We start from the raw sequence: 26,790 nt of genomic DNA, 5'->3' as shown, positions 1-26,790 counted from the left end.
GCTACATAGGGTCAGAAGGATAGTAGATGGACCTGGGTCAGAAGGATAGTAGATGGGACCTGGCTACATAGGGTCAGAAGGATAGTAGATGGGACCTGGCTACATAGGGTCAGGAGGATAGTAGATGGGACCTGGCTACATAGGGTCAGGAGGATAGTAGATGGGACCTGGCTACATAGGGTCAGAAGGATAGTAGATGGGACCTGGCTACATAGGGTCAGAAGGATAGTAGATGGACCTGGGTCAGAAGGATAGTAGATGGACCTGGCTACATAGGGTCAGAAGGATAGTAGATGGACCTGCGTCAGAAGGATAGTAGATGGGACCTGGCTACATAGGGTCAGAAGGATAGTAGATGGGACCTGGCTACATAGGGTCAGGAGGAGGGGACCTGGCTACATAGGGTCAGAGGGGATGGGACCTGGCTACATAGGGTCAGAAGGATAGTAGATGGGACCTGGCTACATAGGGTCAGAAGGATAGTAGATGGGACCTGGGTCCGAAGGATAGTAGATGGGACCTGGCTACATAGGGTCAGAAGGATAGTAGATGGGACCTGGCTACATAGGGTCAGAAGGACAGTAGATGGGACCTGGGTCAGAAGGATAGTAGATGGGACCTGGCTACATAGGGTCAGAAGGATAGTAGATGGACCTGGGTCAGAAGTATAGTAGATGGGACCTGGCTACATAGGGTCAGAAGGATAGTAGATGGGACCTGGCTACATAGGGTCAGAAGGATAGTAGATGGACCTGGGTCAGAAGGATAGTAGATGGACCTGGCTACATAGGGTCAGAAGGATAGTAGATGGACCTGGCTACATAGGGTCAGAAGGATAGTAGATGGGACCTGGCTACATAGGGTCAGAAGGACAGTAGATGGGACCTGGGTCAGAAGGATAGTAGATGGGACCTGGCTACATAGGGTCAGAAGGATAGTAGATGGACCTGGGTCAGAAGTATAGTAGATGGGACCTGGCTACATAGGGTCAGAAGGATAGTAGATGGACCTGGGTCTGGCTATATAGGGTCAGAAGGATAGTAGATGGACCTGGCTAGATAGGGTCAGAAGGATAGTAGATGGGACCTGGCTACATGGGGTCAGAAGGATAGTAGATGGACCTGGGTCAGAAGGATAGTAGATGGACCTGGCTTCATAGGGTCAGAAGGATAGTAAATGGGACCTGGCTAGGGTCAGAGGATGGACCTGGCTACATAGGGTCAGAAGGACAGTAGATGGACCTGGCTGGGTCAGAAGGACAGTAGATGGGACCTGGCTACATGGGGTCAGAAGGATAGTAGATGGACCTGGGTCAGGGTCAGGATAGTAGATGGACCTGGCTTCATAGGGTCAGAAGGATAGTAGATGGACCTGGCTACATAGGGTCAGAAGGACAGGATGGATCTGGGTCAGAGGATGGATGGACCTGGCCATAGGGTCAGAAGGATAGTAGATGGACCTGGCTACATAGGGTCAGGAGGATAGTAGATGGAGCTGGCTGGGTCAGAAGGATAGTAGATGGACCTGGGGGTCAGAAGGACAGTAGATGGGACCTGGCTTCATGGGGTCAGAAGGATAGTAGATGGACCTGGGTCAGAGGATGGATGGACCTGGGTCAGAAGGATCAGATGGACCTGGGTCAGAAGGATAGTAGATGGGACCTGGCTTCATAGGGTCAGAAGGATAGTAGATGGACCTGGGTCAGGAGGATAGTAGATGGACCTGGCTTCATAGGGTCAGAAGGATAGTAGATGGACCTGGGTCAGGAGGATAGTAGATGGACCTGGGTCAGAAGGATAGTAGATGGACCTGGGTCAGAAGGATAGTAGATGGACCTGGCTACATAGGGTCAGAAGGATAGTGCACCTGCAGACAACAAAAGAACATTAATATACATGACAATTAATTGTCTCACCCCTGTCAGTCTGTCTTTCCACAGCTCAGTGAAAGGTATATGCCTGCCTCCCATATATTTATACACTACCGGTCAATAGTTACAACATCTACTTATTCAAGGGATTTTCTTTATTTTTTAAATTTTTACATTGTAGAATAATAGTAAAGACATCAAAACTATGAAATAACACATATGGGATCTCGTAATTGACCAAAAAAAGTGTTAAACAAATCAAAATATATTTTATATTCTTCAAAGTAGCCACCCTTTGTCTTGATGACAGCTTTGCACACTCTTGGCATTCTATCATCCAGCTTCATGAGGTGGTCACCTGGAATGTAGTCAATCATTACTTTAAGACATGAAGGTCAGTCAATCTGGAAAATTTCAAGAACTTTGACATTTCTTTAAGTGCATGATTCCATGTGTTATTTCATAGTTTTGATGTCTTCACTAATATTCTACAATGTAGAAAATAGTAAAAATAAAGAAAAACCCTGGATTGAGTAGGTGTGTCCAAATTCTTGACTGGTACTGTATGTGTCCCTCAGTGTTTGTCATTGTTGTTACCATCTTGAAAATCACTTATTACAAAGATAAACATGCCTTTGTGCATTCCCTCCAAAAACGTAGTGTGCAAAATTAGCTACAAACTAGACAGAGGATTGCAGTGTCACCTGGTGAACTTAATTTAAATGGAAGGAAATGACATTAAGCAAAATTATTAATCACGTCACTATTACATATTTTTTTTAGGCGTTATTGACCTTAAATTTGAGCATCTTTGGCCTCCATGTCTGAAACTCCTCATTTACAGTGCATTGGGAACGCATTCCTTTCCCTTTTCCACATTATGTTACAGCCTTATTCTAAAATGGATTAAATATTTTTTTCCTCATCAATCTACAAACAATACCCTGTAATGACAAAGCAAAAACATTTTTTTTGCCATTTTTGCAAAAAGTGAGATTACATTTTTTTTAAATGTAATGACCTGCTCACTATAAAATATATAAATTATATAAATTTGCCAAAATTTCTGAAAACAAGTTTTTGCTGTTTCGATATGGGGTATTGTGTAGGAGGGGGTATTGACGAGGAAAAAAACAAATTAATCCATTTTATAATAAGTCTGTAACGTAACAACATGTGGAAAAAGTGGTCTGAATACTTTCTGAATGCAGTGTACTTACTACTCTTGCTGGTGCCACAATGTTACCCTAATGGAGCTACCAACCCTAACATCTCTCCTCAGCCTGCTCCTCAGCCTGCACCTCAGTCTGCTCCTCAGTCTGCTGTCAACCTGCTCCTCAGCCTGCACCTCAGTCTGCTCCTCAGTCTGCTGTCAGCCTGCTCCTCAGCCTGCAGCTCAGCCTGCTCCTCAGCCTGCCCCTCAGTCTGCTCCTCAGCCTGCAGCTCAGTCTGCTCATCAGCCTGCTCCTCAGCCTGCTCCTCAGCCTGCTCATCAGCCTGCTCATCAGCCTGCTCATCAGCCTGCTCCTCAGCCTGCTCCTCAGCCTGCTCATCAGTCTGCTCATCAGCCTGCTCCTCAGTCTGCTCCTCAGTCTGCTCCTCAGCCTGCTCCTCAGCCTGCTTATCATCCAGCACCCTGTTACATTGCTGCTTGTAGCTATATTTCAACTTGTCTTAGCTCCAATCTTCAATCAGTAGTTGAAGCTATATAATAATCTCTTTAAAGTATCATGAAACCAATAATTATATTAAACCCCCCTCAAAATGTCAAACTGACAATTTATCTCGATGCTGTTGGAATCAAATAAATACCACCAATTAAAACATTTGCATTAGGCTATCAAAACAATTGAAATGAAATGGTTGATATAGCTACAGGCTTAATGAGAGTGAGAGTGACGATCAACACAAGAGTGACAATAGGGATAATCCTATTAGAAGTCTTCAGGTACAGAGGGGTATTAGTTATAATTCTGATCCACTGTGAAGACCTCTATCTGTCCCCCAGTGTGTCCTATGTGAACCTGCCGTGAACCGTACCTACAGCTCTACGGTGAACCTCTCCACTGTTTGTGCCAATGCACCCCAGCTGTGGAGAAATTACACCTCCTCATCTGGTACCAGGTAGGACTGAGTGTACTTTTAGATAACTTCAGGTAGGACTGAGTGTACATCTAGATAACTTCAGGTAGGACTGAGTGTACATCTAGATAACTTCAGGTAGGACTGAGTGTACATCTAGATAACTTCAGGTAGGACTGAGTGTACATCTAGATAACTTCAGGTAGGACTGAGTGTACATCTAGATAACTTCAGGTAGGACTGAGTGTACATCTAGATAACTTCAGGTAGGACTGAGTGTACATCTAGATAACTTCAGGTAGGACTGAGTGTACATCTAGATAACTTCAGGTAGGACTGAGTGTACATCTAGATAACTTCAGGTAGGACTGAGTGTACATCTAGATAACTTCAGGTAGGACTGAGTGTACATCTAGATAACTTCAGGTAGGACTGAGTGTACATCTAGATAACTTCAGGTAGGACTGAGTGTACATCTAGATAACTTCAGGTAGGACTGAGTGTACATCTAGATAACTTCAGGTAGGACTGAGTGTACATCTAGATAACTTCAGGTAGGACTGAGTGTACATCTAGATAACTTCAGGTAGGACTGAGTGTACATCTAGATAACTTCAGGTAGGACTGAGTGTACATCTAGATAACTTCCTTTTTCAGACCTAGAAAGTTGTCCATTTTATGTTAACATTTTGATAATAGATTGGAAATATTATGCATGATAGCAACATTTGTGATTTTAGAAAATGATACAGAATACTGTATATATTATGTGAAGACATTGTTTTACTGTATATTAATGTTTTGTCAACATTTATAAATCAAATCAAATTTTATTTGTCACATACACATGGTTAGCAGATGTTAATGCGAGTGTAGCGAAATGCTTGTGCTTCTAGTTCTGACAATGCAGTAATAACCAACAAGTAATCTAGCTAACAATTCCAAAACTACTACCTCATAGACACATGTGTATAGGGATAAAGAATATGTACATAAAGATATATGAATGAGTGATGGTACAGAACGGCATAGGCAAGATACAGTAGATGGTATCGAGTACAGTATATACATATGAGATGAGTAATGTAGGGTACGTAAACAAAGTGGCATAGTTTAAAGTGGCTGGTGATACATGTATTACATAAAGATGCAGTAGATGATATAGAGTACAGTATATACATATGAGATGAGTAATGTAGGGTATGTAAACATTATATTAAGTAGCATTGTTTAAAGTGGCTAATGATACGGTATATTTTCCATCAATTTCCATCTATTCCCATTATTAAAGTGGCTGGAGTTGAGTCAGTGTGTTGGCAGCAGCCATTCAATGTTAGTGGTGGCTGTTTAACAGTCTGATGGCCTTGAGATAGAAGCTGTTTTTCAGTCTCTCTGTCCCTGCTTTGATGCACCTGAACTGACCTCACCTTCTGGATGATAGTGGGGTGAACAGGCAGTGGCTCGGGTGTTTGTTGTCCTTGATGATCTTTATGGCCTTCCTGTGACATCGGGTGAGTGCTTTTGGCGACAAGCCCAATTTCTTCAGCCTCCTGAGGTTGAAGAGGCACTGCTGCGCCTTCTTCACGACGCTGTCTGTGTGGGTGGACCAATTCAGTTTGTCCGTGATGTGTACGCCGAGGAACTTAAAACTTACTACCCTCTCCACTACTGTCCCATCGATGTGGATAGGGGGGTGCTCCCTCTGCTGTTTCCTGAAGTCCACGATCATCTCCTTTGTTTTGTTGACGTTGAGTGTGAGGTTATTTTCTTGACACCACACTCCGAGGGCCCTCACCTCCTCCCTGTAGACTGTCTCGTCATTGTTGGTAATCAAACCTACCACTGTAGTGTTGTCTGCAAACTTGATGATTGAGTTGGAGGCGTGCATGGACACGCAGTCATGGGTGAACAGGGAGTAGAGGATGGGCTGAGAACGCACCCTTGTGGGGCCTCAGTGTTGAGGATCAGTGAAGTGGAGATGTTGTTTCCTCCCTTCACCACCTGGGGTCGGCCCGTCAGGAAGTCCAGGACACAATTCCAGAGGGCGGGGTTTGAGCCCCTTGGTCTCAAGCATAATGATGATCTTGGAGGGTACTATGGTGTTGAATGCTGAGCTCTAGTCATGTGAACACCATTCTTACATAGGTATTCCTCTTGTCCAGATGGGATAGGGCAGTGTGATGGCGATTGAATTGTCTGTGGACCTATTGGGGTGGTAAGCAAATTGAAGTGGGTCTAGGAGGAGGTGATATGATCCTTGACTAGTCTCTCAAAGCACTTCACGATGACAGAAGTGAGTGCAACTGGGCGATAGTCATTTAGTTCAGTTACCTTTGCATTCTTGGGTACAGGAACAATGGTGGACATCTCGCGGCATGTGGACACGGCCGGGGATGCCGTCTGGGCCGGCAGCCTTGCGAGGGTTAACACGTTTAAATGTCTTTCTCAGGTCGGCCACGGAGAAGGAGAGCCCACACAGTCCTTAGTAGTGATCTTTACTTTTCACTCTCTTTCTATTGCTCACTATAGCCACATATTTATTGAATACAACAGGGGGCAATAGCCTAATGACTCATAGTAACATGTACATGTATGGCCTGCTCCTTATCCCCAGACACTCATGTCCCAATGTGATAATAATTATCCTGACATTAAAGAGACGGAGGATTTATTATTCAAAAGACTGTTCATCTGTTGTCACCTGTTGCTTAACCTGTCATGTCTGGGCCCATATTCATAAACAGGTCTCAGAGTAGTAGGAGGGCTGATCTGGGGTCAGTTTAGCCATTTAGACCATAAGAAATAAGATTAAATGGACGCTTTATGCATACGGAACCTGATTCATTCAAACTTGGTGTTTCCTTCCATTTACAACAGGTTGGGGAGGAGCTGGATTCTTCCCTGAATCACTCTGCCAGGGACCTGTATTCTGAATCACTCTGCCAGGGACCTGTATTCTGAATCACTCTGCCAGGGACCTGTATTCTGAATCACTCTGCCAGCGACCTGTATTCTGAATCACTCTGCCAGGGACCTGCATTCTGAATCACTCTGCCAGGGACCTGCATTCTGAATCACTCTGCCAGGGACCTGTATTCTGAATCACTCTGCCAGCGTCCTGTATTCTGAATCACTCTGCCAGCGACCTGTATTCTGAATCACTCTGCCAGGGACCTGTATTCTGAATCACTCTGCCAGGGACCTGTATTCTGAATCACTCTGCCAGCGTCCTGTATTCTGAATCACTCTGCCAGCGTCCTGTATTCTGAATCACTCTGCCAGCGACCTGTATTCTGAATCACTCTGCCAGCGACCTGTATTCTGAATCACTCTGCCAGGGACCTGTGTTCTGAATCACTCTGCCAGGGACCTGTGTTCTGAATCACTCTGCCAGGGACCTGTGTTCTGAATCACTCTGCCATTACTCATCTCACCCTAACCCTAACTCTGTATTCTGAATCCAATTCAATGGTGCAATTAACGACTTCTCAGGCTGAGGAGTGAGTTTACAAATCCATACCTGTTAAAGTCCACTATCACCATCTCTTCATAAATGTATTGTACCCAAAGGAAGAGACTGCAGCTGAGCCGAGTCATATTCCTCCTGTCTGGTGTTCTACTGTGTTGTCTCTACCAGCTGTCTATCACCTCCAAGCTCTCCCCAGGACCCTGGCCCCATGCCCTGCCCCAAATAGGTGAGGGGTCTGGGGATGGAGAGGGACTGACAGGGGCCCTCCTGGAGGAAGTTGCATTGGAGACCTTAAGGGAGGGGGGACACAGTGTTGACACACAAGAGGAGGAAATGATAGATTTGGTGACAACTGAAGTGTCCGATTATTACTCCGAGACGACTACAGATGATGTCACACCATCCACTACCACTGAGGTCTCATCATCATCATCATCATCAGTGACTACAATCCGGACTATCGTTCACTGTATATATGTAGACCTGGAGCCTCCCATTCAGATCCCCACCCTTCCCAACCCACCACCCACCCATCTAGTCCCCAACACCACCCAATCCTCCCCTGCCAACCCGGGGGACGCCCCTCATCAGAAAGGAGAGTACCCGACTGATATCTTCTCCGTGGAGGACCGGAGACGAGGCTGGGTGTCGCTCCACATCTTCGGGATGATGTACATGTTCGTCTCACTCGCCATTGTGTGTGACGAATTTTTTGTCCCTGCGCTCGGCGTCATCACAGACCAGCTCGCCATCTCCGACGACGTGGCCGGGGCAACCTTCATGGCGGCAGGAGGCTCCGCTCCGGAGCTGTTCACCTCTCTGATTGGCGTGTTCATCTCTCATAGCAATGTGGGCATCGGGACGATCGTGGGGTCGGCGGTGTTCAATATCCTGTTCGTCATCGGCATGTGTGCCATCTTCTCCAGGGAGATGCTGCACCTCACCTGGTGGCCCCTGTTCAGGGACGTCTCCTTCTATATCATAGGTAATAATATACTATCACATGTAAAGGCAGATGCTGCACCTCACCTGGTGGCCCCTGTTCAGGGACGTCTCCTTCTATATCATAGGTAATAATATACTATCACATGTAAAGGCAGATGCTGCACCTCAGCGCTTTTTGCATCAGCAGTTGGCAAAGTGCATAACAGTAACTCGGCGCCTCAGAGAGCAAAGGTAGAAGCGAGAGCACAGTGGCCAGGAGAAACTGCCTAGAAGGAAGAAACCTACTGTACAGAGGAACCTGGCTCAGAGGGGCTATATTCCTCTGGCTGTACCAGGTGGAGATTAAGAGTACATGTGGCCATCAAAGCCAGATAGTTTCTGAGTCCAGAGGACGGGAGAGAAGAGGTTCCACTCATAAATAAATGATAGTGTGCTTGGAGCCAACAGTCGATCTCAATCACAAATAAATGTAAGGATAAAGGCCAGCACTCACTGGCATATAATATAAAGGCCAGCACTCACTGGCATATAATATAAAGGCCAGCACTCACTGGCATATAATTGCAATTGAAGCTATTTGGGATGCAACTATTATTCACAGCATGATCATTTACCTAACCTCTAACCTCTTGCTGTGTCCTCTAACCCCTTACTATTGATGAATTAACATCTATATTGTTTTCAGACCTGATCATGTTGATAATCTTCTTCCTGGACAACACCATCATGTGGTATGAGAGTATAATGCTGGTGGCTGGCTACAGCTCCTATGTCTGCTTCATGAAGTACAACGTTCAGCTGGAGGCAGCATTCAAGAACCAGCTCAGGAAACATCAGCACATCATTAATATCATCACTGTGGCTGTTGAGGATGAACCTGATAAGGTACATTTTATTTGCATTTATTTATTTAACTAGGCAAGACCAGCATCCGGGAGTCGCCTCTTCACTGTTGACGTTGAGACTGGTGTTTTGCGAGTACTATTTAATGAAGCTGCCAGTTGAGGACTTGTGAGGCGTCTGTTTCTCAAACTAGACACTCTAATTTTTAGTTATTTATTAATTTCACCTTTATTTAACTAGGTAGGCCAGTTGAGAACAAGTTCTCATTTACAACGGCGACCTGTCCAAAATAAAGCAAAGCAGTGTGACACAAACAACAACACAGCGTTAGTTACACATGGTATAAATAAGTGTACAGTCAATAACACAATAGAAAAGTCTATATACAGTGTGTGCAAATGGCGTAAGGAGGCAAGGCAGAAAATAGGCCATAGTAGCAAAGTAATTACAATGTAGCAGATTAACACAGGAGTGATAGATGTGCAGATGATGATGTGCAAGTAGAAATACTGGAAATACTGGTGTGCAAAAGAGCAGAAAAGTAAATAAAACAATATGGGGATCAGGTAGGTAGTTGGATGGGCTATTTACAGATGGACTATGTACAGCTGCAGCGATCGGTAAGCTGTTCAGATAGCTGATGCTTAAAGTTAGTGAGGGAGATTTAAGTCTCCAACTTCAGCAATTTTTGCAATTTGTTCCAGTCATTGGCAGCAGAGAACTGGAAGGAAAGGCGGCCAAAGGAGGTGTTGGCTTTGGGGATGACCAGTGAGGTATAACTGCTGGAGCGCGTGCTATGGGTGGGTGTTGTTATCGTGACCAGTGAGCTGAGATAAGGCGGAGCTTTACATTGCAGCGACTTATAGATGACCTGGAGCCAGTGGGTTTGGCGACGAACATGTAGCGAGGACCAGCCAACGAGAGCATACAGGTCGCAGTGGTGGGTGGTATAAGTGCTTTGGTGAAAAAGCGGATGGCACTGTGATAGACTGCATCCAGTTTGCTGAGTAGAGTGTTGGAGGCTATTTTGTAAATTACATTGCCAAAGTCGAGGATCGGTAGGATAGTCAGTTTTACGAGGGTATGTTTGGCAGCATGAGTGAAGGAGGCTTTGTTGCAAAATAGGAAGCTAATTCAATATTTAATTTTGGATTGGAGATGTTTAATATGAGTCTGGAGGGAGAGTTTACAGTCTAGCCAGACACCTAGGTATTTGCAGTTGTCCACATATTCTAAGTCAGAACTGTCCAGAGTAGTGGTGCTAGTCGGGCGGGCGGGTGCGGACAGCGATCGGTTTAAGAGAATGAAATGTACTTATCCTCTTGCTCAGTTGTGCACCGGGGCCTACCACTCCTCTTTCTATTCTGGTTAGAGCCAGTTTGCGCTGTTCTGTGAAGGGAGTAGTACACAGCATTGTACGAGATCTTCAGGTTTTTTTTGCAATTTCTCTCATGGATTAGCCTTCATTTCTCAGATCAAGAATAGACTGACGAGTGTCAGAAGAAAGTTATTTGTTTCTAGCCATTTTGAGCCTGTAATCAAACCCGCAAATGCTGATGCTCCAGATTCTCAACTAGACTAAAGAAGTCCAGTTTTATTGCTTCTTTAATCAGAGCAACAGTTTTCAGCTGTGCTATCATAATTGCAAAAGGGTTTTCTAATGATCAATTAGCCTTTTAAAATGATAAACTTGGATTAGCTAACACAACGTGCCATTGGAACACAGGAGGGATGGTTGCTGATAATGGGCCTCTGTACACCCATGTAGATATTCCATTAAAAATCTGCAGTTTCCAGCTACAACAGTCATTTACAACATTAACAATGTCTACACTGTATTTCTGATCAATTTGATGTTATTTTAATGGACAAAAAATTAGCAGGAAATGTCTAAGTGACCGCAAACTTTTGAATGGTAGTGTATATTGGAACTATTTTTGGTGTAGTGTTCCTTTGTTACAGGTCACAATGTTCATAATAATGGTCGGACCAAGACGCAGCGTGATAGGAGTTCCACATACTTTAATATTAGTGAAACTTAACAAAACAATAAACAAACAAACCGTGACTACTGAGGTGCTGTGTGCACTAACTCCAAACATAAACAATATCCCATAACCCACAGGTGGAAAACATGCTACTTAAGTATGATCCCCAATTAGAGACAACGATAACCAGCTGCCTCTAATTGGAAATGATTAATTATTATTAGTTAAATAAAGGTAAAATAAATTAAAAAATAGTAGCAATTGGGAGGGATATCTGCACGTCAGGGGTCGATAATGAAGATCATTTTGTGAGAACAGACATGGAGGCTGGCTCCTGTGTAAGGAGAATCATGTCATACAGCTCATTATTCATCTGGTTCCCTCAAACATACGTGGAGGACCTGATTAAACCATACATCTCCTTCAAAATCCCTCCATAAACTTAATCCAAGTTTTTAAAGGCACATGTTGTTGATCATAGGCTCTAATTCAGCCATATTTCCTTTAAAGTTAAAGCATTTTCTCAAAGCAAATGATACAGCCATACCTCATTCAAAAACAGATGTTGTTGATCAAACATGATGAGTCATTCACTCACTGATGAGTCATTCACTCACTGATGAGTCATTCACTCACTGATGAGTCATTCACTCACTGATGAGTCATTCACTCACTGATGAGACATTCACTCACTGATGAGTCATTCACTCACTGATGAGTCATTCACTCACTGATGAGTCATTCACTCACTGATGAGTCATTCACTCACTGATGAGACATTCACTCACTGATGAGACATTCACTCACTGATGAGACATTCACTCACTGATGAGACATTCACTCACTGATGAGACATTCACTCACTGATGAGACATTCACTCACTCCCTCACTGATGAATCAATCATGAGTCAAAAGAGTCCATTTGAAGGGGTGGCGTGTTCTGGAATGTTTTAAGATCTGGTGAATTCTTGTTGTCCACAGGATGAGACAGCAGGTCAGAATAGTAGCCCTCCTGCCCCAGAAGACAAGAAACTATTAAAGGTAAACAACTAGGCAGTGATCAAGTAGTAGTTTAGTAGGATCCCCAGTAGTAGTTTAGTAGGATCCCCGGGGTAGTTTAGTAGGATCCCCGGGGATAGTTTAGTAGGATCCCCAGTGGTAGTTTACTAGGATCCCCAGTGGTAGTTTACTAGGATCCCCAGGGGTAGTTTACTAGGATCCCCAGGGGTAGTTTAGTAGGATCCCGGGGTAGTTTACTAGGAACCCCAGGGGTAGTTTACTAGGATCCCCAGGGGTAGTTTACTTGGATCCCCAGTGGTAGTTTACTAGGAACCCCAGGGGTAGTTTACTAGGATCCCCAGGGGTAGTTTACTTGGATCCCCAGGGGTAGTTTAGTAGGATCCCCAGGGGTAGTTTACTTGGATCCCCAGGGGTAGTTTAGTAGGATCCCCAGTGGTAGTTTACTAGGATCCCCAGGGGTAGTTTAGTAGGATCCCCGGGGTAGTTTACTAGGAACACCAGGGGTAGTTTACTAGGAACCCCAGGGGTAGTTTAGTAGGATCCCCAGTGGTAGTTTAGTAGGATCCCCAGTGGTAGTTTAGTAGGATCCCCAGTAGTAGTTTAGTAGGATCCCCAGGGGTAGCTTAGTAGGATCCCCAGTAGTAGTTTACTAGGATCCCCAGTAGTAGTTTACTAGGATCCCCAGTAGTAGTATAGTAGGATCCCCAGTAGTAGTTTACCAGGATCCCCAGTAGTAGTTTACCAGGATCCTCAGGGGTAGTTTAGTAGGATCCCCAGGGGTAGTTTAGTAGAATCCCCAGGGGTAGTTTACTAGGATCCCCAGGGGTAGTTTATCAGGATCCCCAGGGGTAGTTTATCAGGATCCCCAGGGGTAGTTTATCAGGATCCTATTAGCTACTGCAAAAGCAGCAGCTACATGACATAATGCAGAACATTCATAGACAAGAACAGAACTACATACATTTAAAATAAGTATGCACGCTTTTATGCATGAATGCCTCCATAATCATTTGATTCATATAGTTTCTGCCCGTAATGGGTATCCTGGGGTAAAGTGTAGAGTTTTCACAGTAGCCACCCGCAATGGGTTTTCTAACGGTGAATGAAATATTCATTAACATAAAATAACCAGGCCTGGAATTTTTTGCCTTGTTAATGTCAATTGCCCTTAATGGATTACCTGCGGTTCAGTGTAACAGGTTCCAGTCTACCACCCCTAAAGGGTTATCTAAAAGGTACAGTGTAACAGGTTAGACTCCTGCTTATATATATTGAATCAGAATCAGATGGAGTTGTAAACTCCTGCTGATATATAATGAATCATATGGAGTTGTTAGTCTCCTGCTGATATATAATGAATCATATGGAGTTGTTAGACTCCTGCTGATATATAATGCATCAGAAGTTTCACCTGAGGTTCTTGGCTCCCACTGAGGCTTTCACCTCAACCACCATGATCAGAGTTAACAGACGTGAACGCAGTAACCATTAATTGTGTTTCCTCCTAAAGAATAAACTTAATGGTTTTCACCTGAACAGCTGGTCTTCCATTTCCATTCTCATCCCCTACATCATATACACATCCAGCAGCATCCACCACACACATACAGATCAGTACATACGTAGGTACACACTCAAGGAAAGAACTACAGTTAATCCGGAAAGTATTGAGACCCCTTCACTTTTTCCACATTTTGTTACGTTACAGCCTTATTCTAAAATGGATCAAATGCTTTTTTCACACTCTACACACAATACCCCATAACGCCGGAGCTAAAACTGGTTTTCAGAAATGTTTACAAATGTATTCAAAATTAAAATTAGAATTATAAATACCTTACTTACATAAGCATTCAGACCCTTTGCTATGAGACTTGAAATTGAGCTCAGGTGCATCATGTTTCCATTGATCATCCTTGAGATGTTTCTACAACTTGTTTGGAGTTTCTACAACTAGATTTGGAAAGGCACACGCTTGTCTCTATAAGGTCCCTCAGTTGACAGTGCATGTCAGAACAAAAACCAAGCCATGAGGTTGAAGGAACTGTCCGTAGAGCTCAGACAGGATTGTGTCGAGGCACAGATCTGGGGTAGGGTACCAAAAAGTGTCTGCATCATTGAAGGTCCCCAAGAACACAGTGGCCTCCATCATTCTTAAATGGAAGAAATTTGGAACCAGCAAGACTCTTCCTAAAGCTGGCCACCCAGCCAAACTGAGCAATCGAGGGAGAAGGGCCTTGGTCATTGATGTGACCAAGAACCCGGTGGTCCCTCCGACAGAGCTCCAGAGTTCCTCTGTGGACATGGGAGAACCTTCCAGAAGGACAACCATCTTTGCAGCACTCCACCAATCAGGCCTTTATGGTAGAGTAGCCAGACGGAAGCCACTCCTCAGTAAAAGGCACATGACAGCCCGCTTGGAGTTTGCCAAAAAGAACCTAAAGGACTCTCAGACGTTGAGAAACAAGATTCTCTGGTCTGATGGAACCAAGATGGAACTCTTTGGCCTGAATGCAAAGCATCACATCTGGAGGAAACCTGGCACCATCCTTACGGAGAAGCATCGTGGTCGCCGCATGGGGATGTGGGGATGTTTTTCAGCGGCAGGGGCTGGGAGACTAGTCAGGATCAAGGGAAAGATGAACGGAGCAAAGTACAGAGAGATCCTTGATGACAACCTACTGCAGAGCACTCAGAACTCAGACTGGAGCAACGGTTCACCTTCCAACAGGACAACAACCCTAAGCACACAGCCAAGACAACACAGGAGTGGCTTTGGGACAAGTCTCTAAATGTCCTTGAGTGGCCCAGCCAGAGCCCGGACTTGAACCTGATCAAACATTTCTGGAGAGACCTGAAAATAACTGTGCAGTGGCACTCTCCATCCAACCTGATAAAGCTTGAGAGGATCTGCAGAGAAGAATGGGAGCTACTCCCCAAATACAGGTGTGCCAAGCTTGCAGCGTAATACCCAAGAAGACTCAAGTCTGTAATCGCTGCTAAAGGTGCCTCAACAACGTACTGAGTAAAGGGTCTGAATACTTATGTAAATGTGATATTACATTTTTTCAATTTTAACACATTTGCAAATGTCTAAAAACCTTTTATTCTTTGTCATTATAGTCTTTTGAGTAGCTATTTGATTAGGTGTTCCGGAGTCTTACGGCTTGGGGTAGAAGCTGTTTAGAAGCCTCTTGGACCTAGACTTGGCGCTCCGGTACCGCTTGCCATGTGGTAGCAGAGAGAACAGCCTATGACTAGGGTGGCTGGAGTCCTTGACAAATATTAGGGCCTTCCTCTGACACCGCCTGGTATACCGATCCTGGATGGCAGGAAGCTTGGTCCCAGTGATGTACTGGGCAGTTCGCACCACCCTCTGTAGTGCCTTGCGGTCGGAGGCTGAGCAGTTGCCATACCAGGCAGTGATGCAACTAGTCATGATGCTCTCGATGGTGCAGCTGTATAACCTTTTGAGGATCTGAGGACCCATGCCAAATCTTTTCAGTCTCCTGAGGGGGAATAGGTTTTGTCGAGCCCTCTTCACGACTGTCTTGGTGTGCTTGGACCATGTTAGTTTGTTGTTTATGTGGATGCCAAGGAACTTGAAGCTCTCAACCTGCTCCACTGCAACCCGGTCGCTGAGAATGGGGGCGTGCTCGATCCTCTTTTTCCTGGTGTCCACAATCATTTCCTTTGTCTCGATCACATTGAGGGAGAGGTTGTTGTCCTGGCACCACGCGGTGTAGATTGATGAGGAAAATAAATTATTTAATCAATTTTAGAATAAGGCTGTAACGTAACAAAATGTGGAAAAAGTCAAGGGGTCTCAATACTTTCCAAATACACTGTACATAAAAAAAACACTTTAAAATAAGAATAAACACTGTATACACTTCAGCCTACCATTCCATACATCACTAATAATTTGCTTTCCTGAGGCCCTGATATCCTGAGTCTCACATTGTTGTGCTGTGATGTGCTGTTTTATTTGTTTTTTCATCTCATTTTGATGGTTGCTTGTCACATACAGTGGGGCAAAAAAGTATTGTCAGCCACATTGTTGTGCTGTGATGTGCTGTTTTATTTGTTTTTTCATCTCATTTTGATGGTTGCTTGTCACATACAGTGGGGCAAAAATATTTTCTGTATTGTCAGCCACCAATTGTGCAAGTTCTCCCACTTAAAAAGATGTGTGATCTGGGGATGTGTTTGGGATCATTGTCATGCTGAAAGACCCAGCCACGTTTCATCTTCAATGCCCTTGCTGATGGAAGGAGGTTTTCACTCAAAATCTCACGATACATGGCCCCATTCATTCTTTCCTTTACACGGATCATTCGTCCTGGTTCCTTTGCAGAAAAACAGCCCCAGAGCATGATGTTTGCACCCCCATGCTTCACAGTAGGTATGGTGTTCTTTGGCTGCAACTCAGCATTCTTTGTCCTCCAAACACGACGAGTTGAGTTTTTACCAAAAAGTTATATTTTGGTTTCATCTGACCATATGACATTCTCCCAATCTTCTTCTGGATCATCCAAATGCTCTCTAGCAAACTTCAGATGGGCCTGGACATGTACTGGCTTAAGCAGGGGGACACGTCTGGCACTGCAGGATTTGAGTCCCTGGCGGCGTAGTGTGTTACTGATGGGAGGCTTTGTTACTTTGGTCCCAGCTCTCTGCAGGTCATTCACTAGGTCCCCCCCGTGTGGTTCTGGGATTTTTGCTCACCGTTCTTGTGATCATTTTGATCCCACGGGGTGAGATCTTGCGTGGAGCCCCAGATCGAGGGAGATTATCAGTGGTCTTGTATGTCTTCCATTTCCTAATAATTGCTCCCACAGTTGATTTCTTCAAACCAAGCTGCTTACCTATTGCAGATTCAGTCTTCCCAGCCTGGTGCAGGTCTACAATTTTGTTTCTGGTGTCCTTTGACAGCTCTTTGGTCTTAGCCATAGTGGAGTTTGGAGTGTGACTGTTTGAGGTTGTGGACAGGTGTCTTTTATACTGATGGTGCCATTAATACAGGTAAAGAGTGGAGGACAGAGGAGCCTCTTAAAGAAGAAGATACAGGTCTATGAGAGCCAGATATCTTGCTTGTTTGTAGGTGACCAAATACTTATTTTCCATCATATTTTGCAAATAAATTCATTAAAAATCCTACAATGTGATTTTCTGGATTTGTTTTTTCTCATTTTGTCTGTCATAGTTGAAGTGTACCTATGATGAAAATTACAGGCCTCTCATCTTTTTAAGTGGGAGAACATGCACAATTGGTGGCTGACTAAATACTTTTTTTGCCCCACTGTATGTACTGAACACCACACATGCTGAACTTACGCTACAACATATTTCACATTAAAGTTTGTTTGAGGAACACTATATCTCTGATTGATTGGTCTCTCTCTCTCTCTCTCTCTCTCTCTCCAATTCAAGGGGCTTTATTGGCATGGGAAACATGTGTTAACATTGCCAAAGCAAGTGAGGTAGATAATATATAAAAGTGAAATAAACAATAAAAAAATAACAGTAAACATTACACATACAGAAATTTCAAAACAATAAAGACATTACAAATGTCATATTATGCATATATATATATACACAGTGTTGTAACAATGTACAAATGGTTAAAGAACGCAAGGGAAAATAAATGAGCATAAATATGGGTTGTATTTACAATGGTGTTTGTTCTTCACTGGTTGCCCTTTTCTTGCGGTAACAGGTCACAAATCTCTCTCTCTCACCTCTCTCTCTCTCTCTCACCTCTCTCTCGGTCTCACCCCTCTCTCTCTCTCGGTCTCCCCCCAGTTGAAGCCTGTCCTCCAGAGAGGAGGAAGTTCAGCCTCTCTTCACAACTCCACCATGAGGAACACCATGTACAAGCTGATGATTCACACACTAGACCCCCTGGGAAACAGTAGGTTACCTTCTAGAAAAGACAACACTGAGTTCAAATACTATCACACATCATTTCAAATAGTTTAGCTGGGCTTGACTGAGATCGTCTGGTGCAATGGACCCAATTGAATGGTTTCCAAATCCCTTATCTTTCACTCCAAGCAGTCTTAATCACATGCGATACGGATTTGAAATATTTCAAAAAGACATTGTGTTTATTTTTGGACACATTTTAAATGTGTTGTAAACAGTTTAGCTTGCTGGGTAACCTATGTCAATTTAAAAGTGGCATAAGAAATTACTTTGTACCTGCCACTACAGCTATCAATAGTATGATAACGTCTTACAATGTTTCTATATTAACATTTAACAGTATATACTGTAGTATGATATTTGTTTACTCTGACCCATACCAAAACAGTGAAACCTGTTGATATAGACGGAGTGCCTTTGTCCTTCTCTCAGTCAGTCAGTGTGATTAATTATCAAAGTGTTCCACGTTAAGCTTTGGCTAGCACTAAATCCAGATTGGTCCTAAGCAGATTAATGCCTGTGTCAGTTTATCACCTCAACAAGGCTCTCATTCATACAGCACTACAGTATAGTAGACAAGTGGTCACATAGGGACAGAAATGGCACCCTATTCCCTAAACAGTGCACTACATCTGACATACACTAGGTAGGGAATAGGTTAACACTTGGGACGCAACCAGACAATCAGGATCCACATCAGAATAGTGAAACAGCAAACACAACACAGGAAACACTATCCAGTAACACAGACAACACAACACTATCCAGTAACACAGACAACACAACACTATCCAGTAACACAGACAACACAACACTATCCAGTAACACAGACAACACAACACTATCCAGTAACACAGACAACACAACACTATCCAGTAACACAGACAACACAACACTATCCAGTAACACAGACAACACAACACTATCCAGTAACACAGACAAAACGAACACTTTGGTTGGTAGACGATGTGTTTGGGGATGTTGTGGTGGTTGGGGATGTGTATGGGTGGTTGGGGATGTGTGTGTGTGTGTGTGTGTGTGTGTGTGTGTGTGTGTGTGTGTGTGGGGATGTGTATGGGTAATTGGGGATGTGTATGGGTAATTGGGGATGTGTATGGGTGGTTGGGGATGTGTATGGGTGGTTGGGGATGAGTATTGATTGTTGGGGATGAGTATGGGAGGTTGGGGATTAGTATTGATTGTTGGGGATGAGTATGGGTGGTTGGGGATGTGTATGGGTGGTTGGGGATGTGTATGGGTGGTTGGGGATGTGTATGGGTGGTTTGGGATGAGTATGGGTGGTTGGGGATGTGTATGCATCACTTAGGCCGAGCACGCCCCCATTCTCATCGACGGGGTTGTAGTAGAGCAGGTTGAGTGCTTCAACGAACTATCATGGTCCAAACACACCAAGACAGTTATGAAGAGGGCACGACAATGCCTATTCCCCCTCAGGAGACTGAAAAGTATTGTCATGGGTCCTCAGATCCTCAAAATGTTATACAGCTGCACCATCAAGAGCACTGGTTGCATCACCGCCTGGTATGGCAGCTGCTCGGCCTCCGACCGCAAGGCACTACAGAAGGTAGTACGTACAGTCCAGTACATCACTGGGGCCAAGCTTCCTGCCATGCTTTCAGACCTCTATACCAAGCGGTGTCAGAGGAAGTCCCTAGAAATGGACTCCAGCCACACTAGTCATAGACTGTTCTCTCTGGTACCACACGGCAATCGGTACCGGAGCGGAGCGGCAAGTCTAGGTCCAAAAGGCTTCTTAACAGCTTCTACCCACAAGCTAATCAAATGGCTACCGGGACTATTTGCATTGACCCCCCCTGCACTTCTCTGTTTATTATCTATGCATTGTCACTTTACCTAGATGTACATATTATCTAAATTACCTCGACTAACCGGTACCCCTGTATATAGCCTCCACATTGACTCTGTACCGGTACCCCCTGTATATAGCCTCCACATTGACACATTGACTCTGTACCAGTACCCCCTGTATATAGCCTCCACATTGACTCTGTACCGTAATACCCTGTATATAGCCTCCACATTGACTCTGTACCGTAACAGCCTCCACATTGACTCTGTACCGTAACAGCCTGTATATAGCCTCCACATTGACTCTGTACCGTAATACCCTGTATGTAGCCTCCACATTGACTCTGTACCGTAATGCCCTGTATGTAGCCTCCACATTGACTCTGTACCGTAATACCCTGTATGTAGCCTCCACATTGACTCTGTACCGTAATCCACCCTGTATGTAGCCCTCCAGCCTCCACATTGACTCTGTACCGTAATGCCCTGTCTATAGCCTCCACATTGACTCTGTACCGTAATACCCTGTATGTAGCCTCCACATTGACTCTGTACCGTAATACCCTGTATGTAGCCTCCACATTGACTCTGTACCGTAATGCCCTGTCTATAGCCTCCACATTGACTCTGTACCGTAATACCCTGTATGTAGCCTCCACATTGACTCTGTACCGTAATACCCTGTATGTAGCCTCCACATTGACTCTGTACCGTAATACCATGTATATAGCCTCCACATTGACTCTGTACCGTAACAGCCTGAAAATAGCCTTGTTACTGTTATTTTATTGTTGCACTTTAACTATTTGTTATTTTTCTATTTTCTTCTAAACTGTATTGTCAGTTAAGGGCTTGTAAGTAAGCATTTCACTGTTGTATTCGGCGCATGTGACAAATATAATTTGATGTAATCTCAATCCCTTGATTATCTATACAGCAGTACAGTAGACCACCAGCGCTCAGATAGGGACCCTATTCCAACTAAACTACTGATAGAGCTGCTTCCTGTGCTTGGCCCTTGTATGTTGACCATAATAAATGGCTCCAATATCCACCAGATGTGGACCAAGCTCGTTAAAAGTGGCAGTGATAAAGCCTCTCCTGAAAAAGCCCAACCTTGACCCAGAAAATGTTTTTTTTTTAACTATCGACATAGATCGAATCTCCAAATCCGCTCAAAAAAAATCTAAAAGCTGTTGCGCAGCCTTCCTGAAGACAAACAATGTATACGAAATGCTTCAGTCTGGTTTTAGACCCCATCATAGCACTGAGACTGCACTTGTGAAGGTGGTAAATTACCTTTTAATGGCGTCAGACTGAGGCTTTGCATCTGTCCTCGTGCTCCCAGACCTTAGTGCTGCTTTTGATACCATCAATCACCACATTATTTTGGAGAGATTGGAAACCCAAATTGGTCTACACGGACAAGTTCTGGCCTGGTTTAGATCTTATCTGTCGGGAAAGATATCAGTTTGTCTCTGTAAATGATTTGTCACCTGACAAATCAATTGTACATTTCGGCATTCCTCAAGGATACGTTTTAGGACCACTATTGTTTTCCCTATACTTTGGAAAGTATTCAGACCCCTTGACATCTTTTTTCTCACGTTACAGCCTTATTCTGAAATGGATTAAAAAACAGATTTCCCTCATCACCTCAATCTGCCCCCTAATGACAAAGCAAAAATAGTTTTTTTATACATTATTGCAAATGTATATGTGTGTGTATATATATATATAAATAAATAAATGAAATATAACATTTACATAAGTGTTCAGACCCTTGACTCCAGTGGTCGCCAACCGGTCGATCTTCAAGGCATTCCTAGTAGATCCCCAAATATTTCTGTAGAAAATACAGTCTCACCAGCGGAAAGGAAGGGGGAGCAGGGGCCGTGAGAGGTGGTTGGGAAAAATCGTTTTGAACGATAATCCAACTCGGAATTCCAAGTCAGAATCTCAGGCATCTTTCTAGAGCTCTGACTTTTCGACCTGAAGATCACTGACGTTGTGACTTGACCTCGTTGACCATCAGATGCAGGTACCATCAGTCCAGTTAAATTAAAAGGCTAATTATTTCAATTCATGCTCCACAGTGCCTCACAGGTGCTAAACCAACCTATTTTGTTGTCAAAGCTTGAGTTTTGAAATATAATATGGTCTGATTAACAATATTGGAAGGCCGATCACATAGCCAATATGCTGTGATAATGTACTAGGCCTACTTGCCCAAACCTCATTCCTACAACACTGTTTGTGTGAGGTTAATGTAAAAAAAAAAGTTTTAAAAAAGGTCTGAGCAGTAGATCTCAGCTTGCTTTTCGACTGTGAAGGTGATCTTGACTTAGAAAAAGTTGGTGACCACTGCTTTACTCAGTACTTTGTTGAAGCACCTTTGGCAGCAATTACAGCATCGAGACGTCTTGGTTATGACGCTGCAAGCTTGGCACACCTGTTTTTGGGGAGATTCTCCCATTCTTCTCTGCAGATCCTCTCAAGCCCTGTCAGGTTGGATGGGAAGCGTTGCTGCACAGCTATTTTCAGGTCTCTTCAGAGATGTTCAATCGGGTTCGAGTCCGGGTTCTTGCTGGGCCACTCAAGGACAGTCAGAGACTTGTCCCAAAGCCACTCCTGCATTGTCTTGGCTGTGTGCTTAGGGTCATTGTCCTTTCAGAAGGTGAAACTTCGGCCGGGTCTGAGGTCCTGAGCACTCTGGAGCAGGTTTTCATCAAGGATCTCTCTGTACTTTCCTCCGTTCATCTTGGCCTCAATCCTGACTAGTCTCCCAGTCTCTGCCGCTAACAAACATCCCCACAACATAATGCTGCCACCACCATGATTCACCATACAGATGGTGCCAGGTTCACTTCAGAAGTGACGCTTGACATTCATGCCAAAGAGTTGTTCAATCTTGGTTTCAGCAGACCAGAAAATCATGCACAATTTACTGAGGAGTGGCTTCCATCTGGCCACTCTACCATAAAGGCCTGATTGGAGGAGTGCTGCAGATATGGTTGTCCTTCTGGAAGGTTCTCCCATCTCCACAGAGGATCTCTGGAGCTCTGTCAGAGTGACTTATGGGTTCTTGGTCACCTCCCTGACTAAGGCCCTTCTCCAGGAAGGGCCTCCAGGCTCTAGGAAGAGTCTTGGTGCTTCCAAACTTCTTCAAATTAAGAATAATGGAGGCCACTGTGTTTTTGGGGACCTTCAATGCTGCAGAATTGTTTTAGTACCCGTCCCCAGATCTGTGCCTCAACACAATCCTCTCTCGGAGCTCTATGGACAATTCCTTTGACCTCATGGTTTGCTTTTTGCTATGCACTGACAACTGTGGGACCTTAAATAGACAGGTGTGTGTCTTTCCAAATTATGTCCAATCAATTGAATTTACCACAGGTGGACTCCAATCAAGTTGTAAAAACATCTCATGGATGATGAACGGAAACAGGATGCACCTCAATTTCGAGTCTCATAGCAAAGGGTCTGAATATTTATGTAAACAAGGTACTTCTGTTTTTAATTTTGAATACACTTGCTAAAACTTCTAAAAAACTGTTTTTGCTTTATCATAATGGGGTATTGTGTGTAGCATAGGACATTTATTTTGCGGGGTCTGAATACTTTCTAAAGGCACTGTATTTTCTACCTCTTGTTGATGTCATTTGGAAACACATCTTTCACTGCTATGCGGACGACACACAGCTGTACATTTCGATGAAATATGGTGAAGCCCCAAAATGTCTTACCCTGGAAGCCTGTGTTTCAGACATAACAAAGTGGATGACAGGAAATGTTTTACTTTTAAACAGACAAAATAGAGACGCTAGTTCTAGATCCCAAGAAATAAAGAGTTCTACTGTTGGATCTGACAATTAATCTTGATGGTTGCACAGTCGTCTCAAATAAAACTGTGAAGGACCTCTGCATTACTCTGGACCGTGATCTCTCTTTTGACAAACATATCAATCATTTTTCACAGACAATTTTTTGCATCTTCGTAACATTGTAAAAATCTGGAAAAAAATTATCTTCCTATCCGGTTTGCATCCCCTCAGGCTCGTGTGGTGGAGGAGATCTTCGTGGGCTATACTCAGCCTTGTCTCAGATAGTAAGTTGGTAGTCTGTTGATATCCCTCCAGTTGTGTGGGGGCTGTGCTTTCGCAAAGTGGGTGGGGTTATATCCTGCCTGTTTGGCCCTGTCCCGGGGTATTGTCGGATGGGGCCACAGTGTCCTGAGACTCCAGAGGGAGTCTGGAAGGGCATCTAGGAATCTTTGTGTTGTCTGTGAATTTATAGCATGACTTTTGATGCTCCTTGGTTGGGGTCTGAGCAGACTGTTTGCTGCGATTGCAAACATCATAATAAAATGGTGGTCCAATAGTCCAGGATTATGAGGAAAAACATTAAGAACCACAACATTTATTCCACGAGACAAAACTAGGTCCAGAGTATGACTGTGATAGTGAGTAGGTCCGGAGACATGTTGGACAAAACCCACTGAGTCAATGATGGCTCCGAAAGCCTTTTGGAGTGTGTCTGTGGACTTTTCCATGTGAATATTAAAGTCACCAGAAATTAGAATATTATCTGCCATGACTACAAGGTCCGATAGGAATTCAGGGAACTCAATGAGGAACGCTGTATATGGCCCAGGAGGCCTGTAAACAGTAGCTATAAAAGGGGATTGAGTAGGCTGCATAGATTACATGACTAGAAGCTCAAAAGACGAAAACGTCATTTTTTTGGTAAATTTAAATTTGCTATTGTAAATGTTAGCAACACCCCCGCATTTGCGGGATGCGCAGGGGATATGGTCACTAGTGTAACAAGGAGCTGAAGCCTCTTAACACAGTAAATTCATCCGGCTTAAGCCATGTTTCAGTCAGGACAATCACATCAAGATTATGATCAGTAATTACTTCATTGACTATGACATCCTTGGAAGTGAGGGATCTAACATTAAGAAGCCCTATTTTGAGATGTGAGATTTCACAATCTCTTTCAATAATGACAGGAATGGAGGAGGTCTTTATTCCAGTGAGATTGCTAAGGCGAACACCGCCATGTTTAGTTTTGCCCAATCTAGGTCGAGGCACAGACACGGTCTCAATGGGGATAGCTGAGCTGACTACACTGACTGTGCTAGTAGCAGACTCCACTAAGATGGCAGACTGGCCAGCACCCTGCTGCCTAGCCTGCACCCTCTCTCATTGTGGAGCTAGGGGAGTTAGAGCCCTGTCTATGTTGGTAGATAAGATGAGAGCACCCCTTTAGGATATAGAGTCCGTCACTCCTCAGCAGGTCAGGCTTGGTCCTGTTTGTGGGTGAGTCCCAGAAAGAGGGCCAATTATCTACAAATTCTATCTTTTGGGAGGGGCAGAAAACTCTTTTCAACCAGCGATTGAGTTGTGAGGCTCTGCTGTAGAGCTCCTCACTCCCCCTAACTGGGAGGAGGCCAGAGACAATTACTCGATGCCGACACATCTTTCTAGCTGATTTACACGCTGAAGCTATGCGCTTGGTGATCTCTTGACTGTTTCATCCTAACATCGTTGGTGCCGACGTGGATAACAATATCCCCATACTCTCTACACTCGCCAGTTTCAGCCTTAGCCAGCACCATCTTCAGATTAGCCTTAACGTCGGTAGCCCTGCCCCCTGGTAAACAGTGTATGATCGCTGGATGATTCGTTTTAAGCCTAATACTGCAGGTAATGGAGTTGCCAATGACTAGGGTTTTCAATTTGTCAGAGCCAATGGTGGGAGGCTTCAGCGTCTCAGACCCCGTAACGGGAGGAGTAGAGACGAGAAGGCTCGGCCTCTGACCCCAACTCGCTGCTTAATGGGGAAAATCGGTTGAAAGTTTCTGTCGGCTGAATGAGCGACACCGGTTGAGCGTTCCTACAGCATTTCCTTCCAGAAACCATGAGAAAAATGTCCGGCTGCGGAGACCGTGCGAGGGGATTTATACTAACGTTATTATCTGTACTTACTGGTGGCACAGACGCGATTTCATCCTTTCCTACACTTAAATTACCCTTGCCTAACGATTGCGTCTGAAGCTGGGCTTGTAGCACAGCTATCCTTGCCTTAAGGCGATCGTTCTTCTGTATATTATGAGTACAGCGACTGCAATTAGAAGGCATCATGTTAATGTTACTACTTAGCCTAGGCTGTTGGAGGTCCTGACGAACCACATCCAGATAAAGCATCATGTTAATGTTACTACTTGGCTTCGGCTGTTGGAGGTCCTGTAGAACCACGTCCACATAAAGCATCCGGAGTGAAAAAGTTGAATGAAAAAAGTTGAGTGAGGGAAAAACTACAAATATAAATGGTAATTAAAAAGTGAAAACCATAAAGTTGGCTGGTAGCAAAGAAAGATTAGCAACAAACCGCACAGCAGTCAATGTAAACAATTCTACATTACTTGCTGTTTGGGGTTTTAGGCTGGGTTTCTGTACAGCACTTTGTGAAATCAGCTGATTTATAAATACAATGTGTCTTCAGGCTGTCACATACAGTAATGTCTTCAGACTGTCACGTTCCCCAGTTTTTGTGTTGTGGTTTGTGTATTTGCATGTATGTATTTCAGGAAATGGCTTCCTGTAATTATCCCCAAGCAGCTGATTGATCAGCCCCATTGATGATTGGTGGTGCTAAGTTAGGTAAGTAGTGGGTAGGCAGGTAAGGTAGGAAAGGGGGCTTGACATTTACTTTCTTTGCTTTGGATCCGTTCAGCCCCTTTTCCCCATATTACCGTGTGACGGAATAAATTCCTAGTAAACGGTACCACATTCTGCCTGTTGTC

The 26,790-nt window shown here is 44.1% G+C and overlaps 1 protein-coding gene across 1 annotated transcript in view; it reads left to right on the top strand.

Moving 5' to 3' along the window:
• Positions 1–3,859: 3,859 nt before the first annotated feature.
• slc24a1 (solute carrier family 24 member 1) overlaps positions 3,860–26,790 on the top strand; it is a 45,408-nt gene continuing 22,477 nt past the window's right edge. Inside the window, exons 1-5 of the mRNA XM_024380204.2 lie at positions 3,860–3,994; positions 6,830–8,406; positions 9,052–9,251; positions 12,180–12,239; positions 18,027–18,135. Of these exons, the coding sequence (XP_024235972.1) occupies positions 7,506–8,406; positions 9,052–9,251; positions 12,180–12,239; positions 18,027–18,135 (1,270 nt within the window). The 5' untranslated portion in view covers positions 3,860–3,994; positions 6,830–7,505. The remainder of the gene's footprint in view (positions 3,995–6,829; positions 8,407–9,051; positions 9,252–12,179; positions 12,240–18,026; positions 18,136–26,790) is intronic.

The sequence above is a fragment of the Oncorhynchus tshawytscha genome, linkage group LG19, assembly GCF_018296145.1.
Source record: "Oncorhynchus tshawytscha isolate Ot180627B linkage group LG19, Otsh_v2.0, whole genome shotgun sequence".
Classification (NCBI taxonomy): Eukaryota; Metazoa; Chordata; class Actinopteri; order Salmoniformes; family Salmonidae; genus Oncorhynchus; species Oncorhynchus tshawytscha.
Note: the sequence above shows the minus strand (reverse complement) of the source record. Positions and strands in the feature narration are given on the sequence as shown.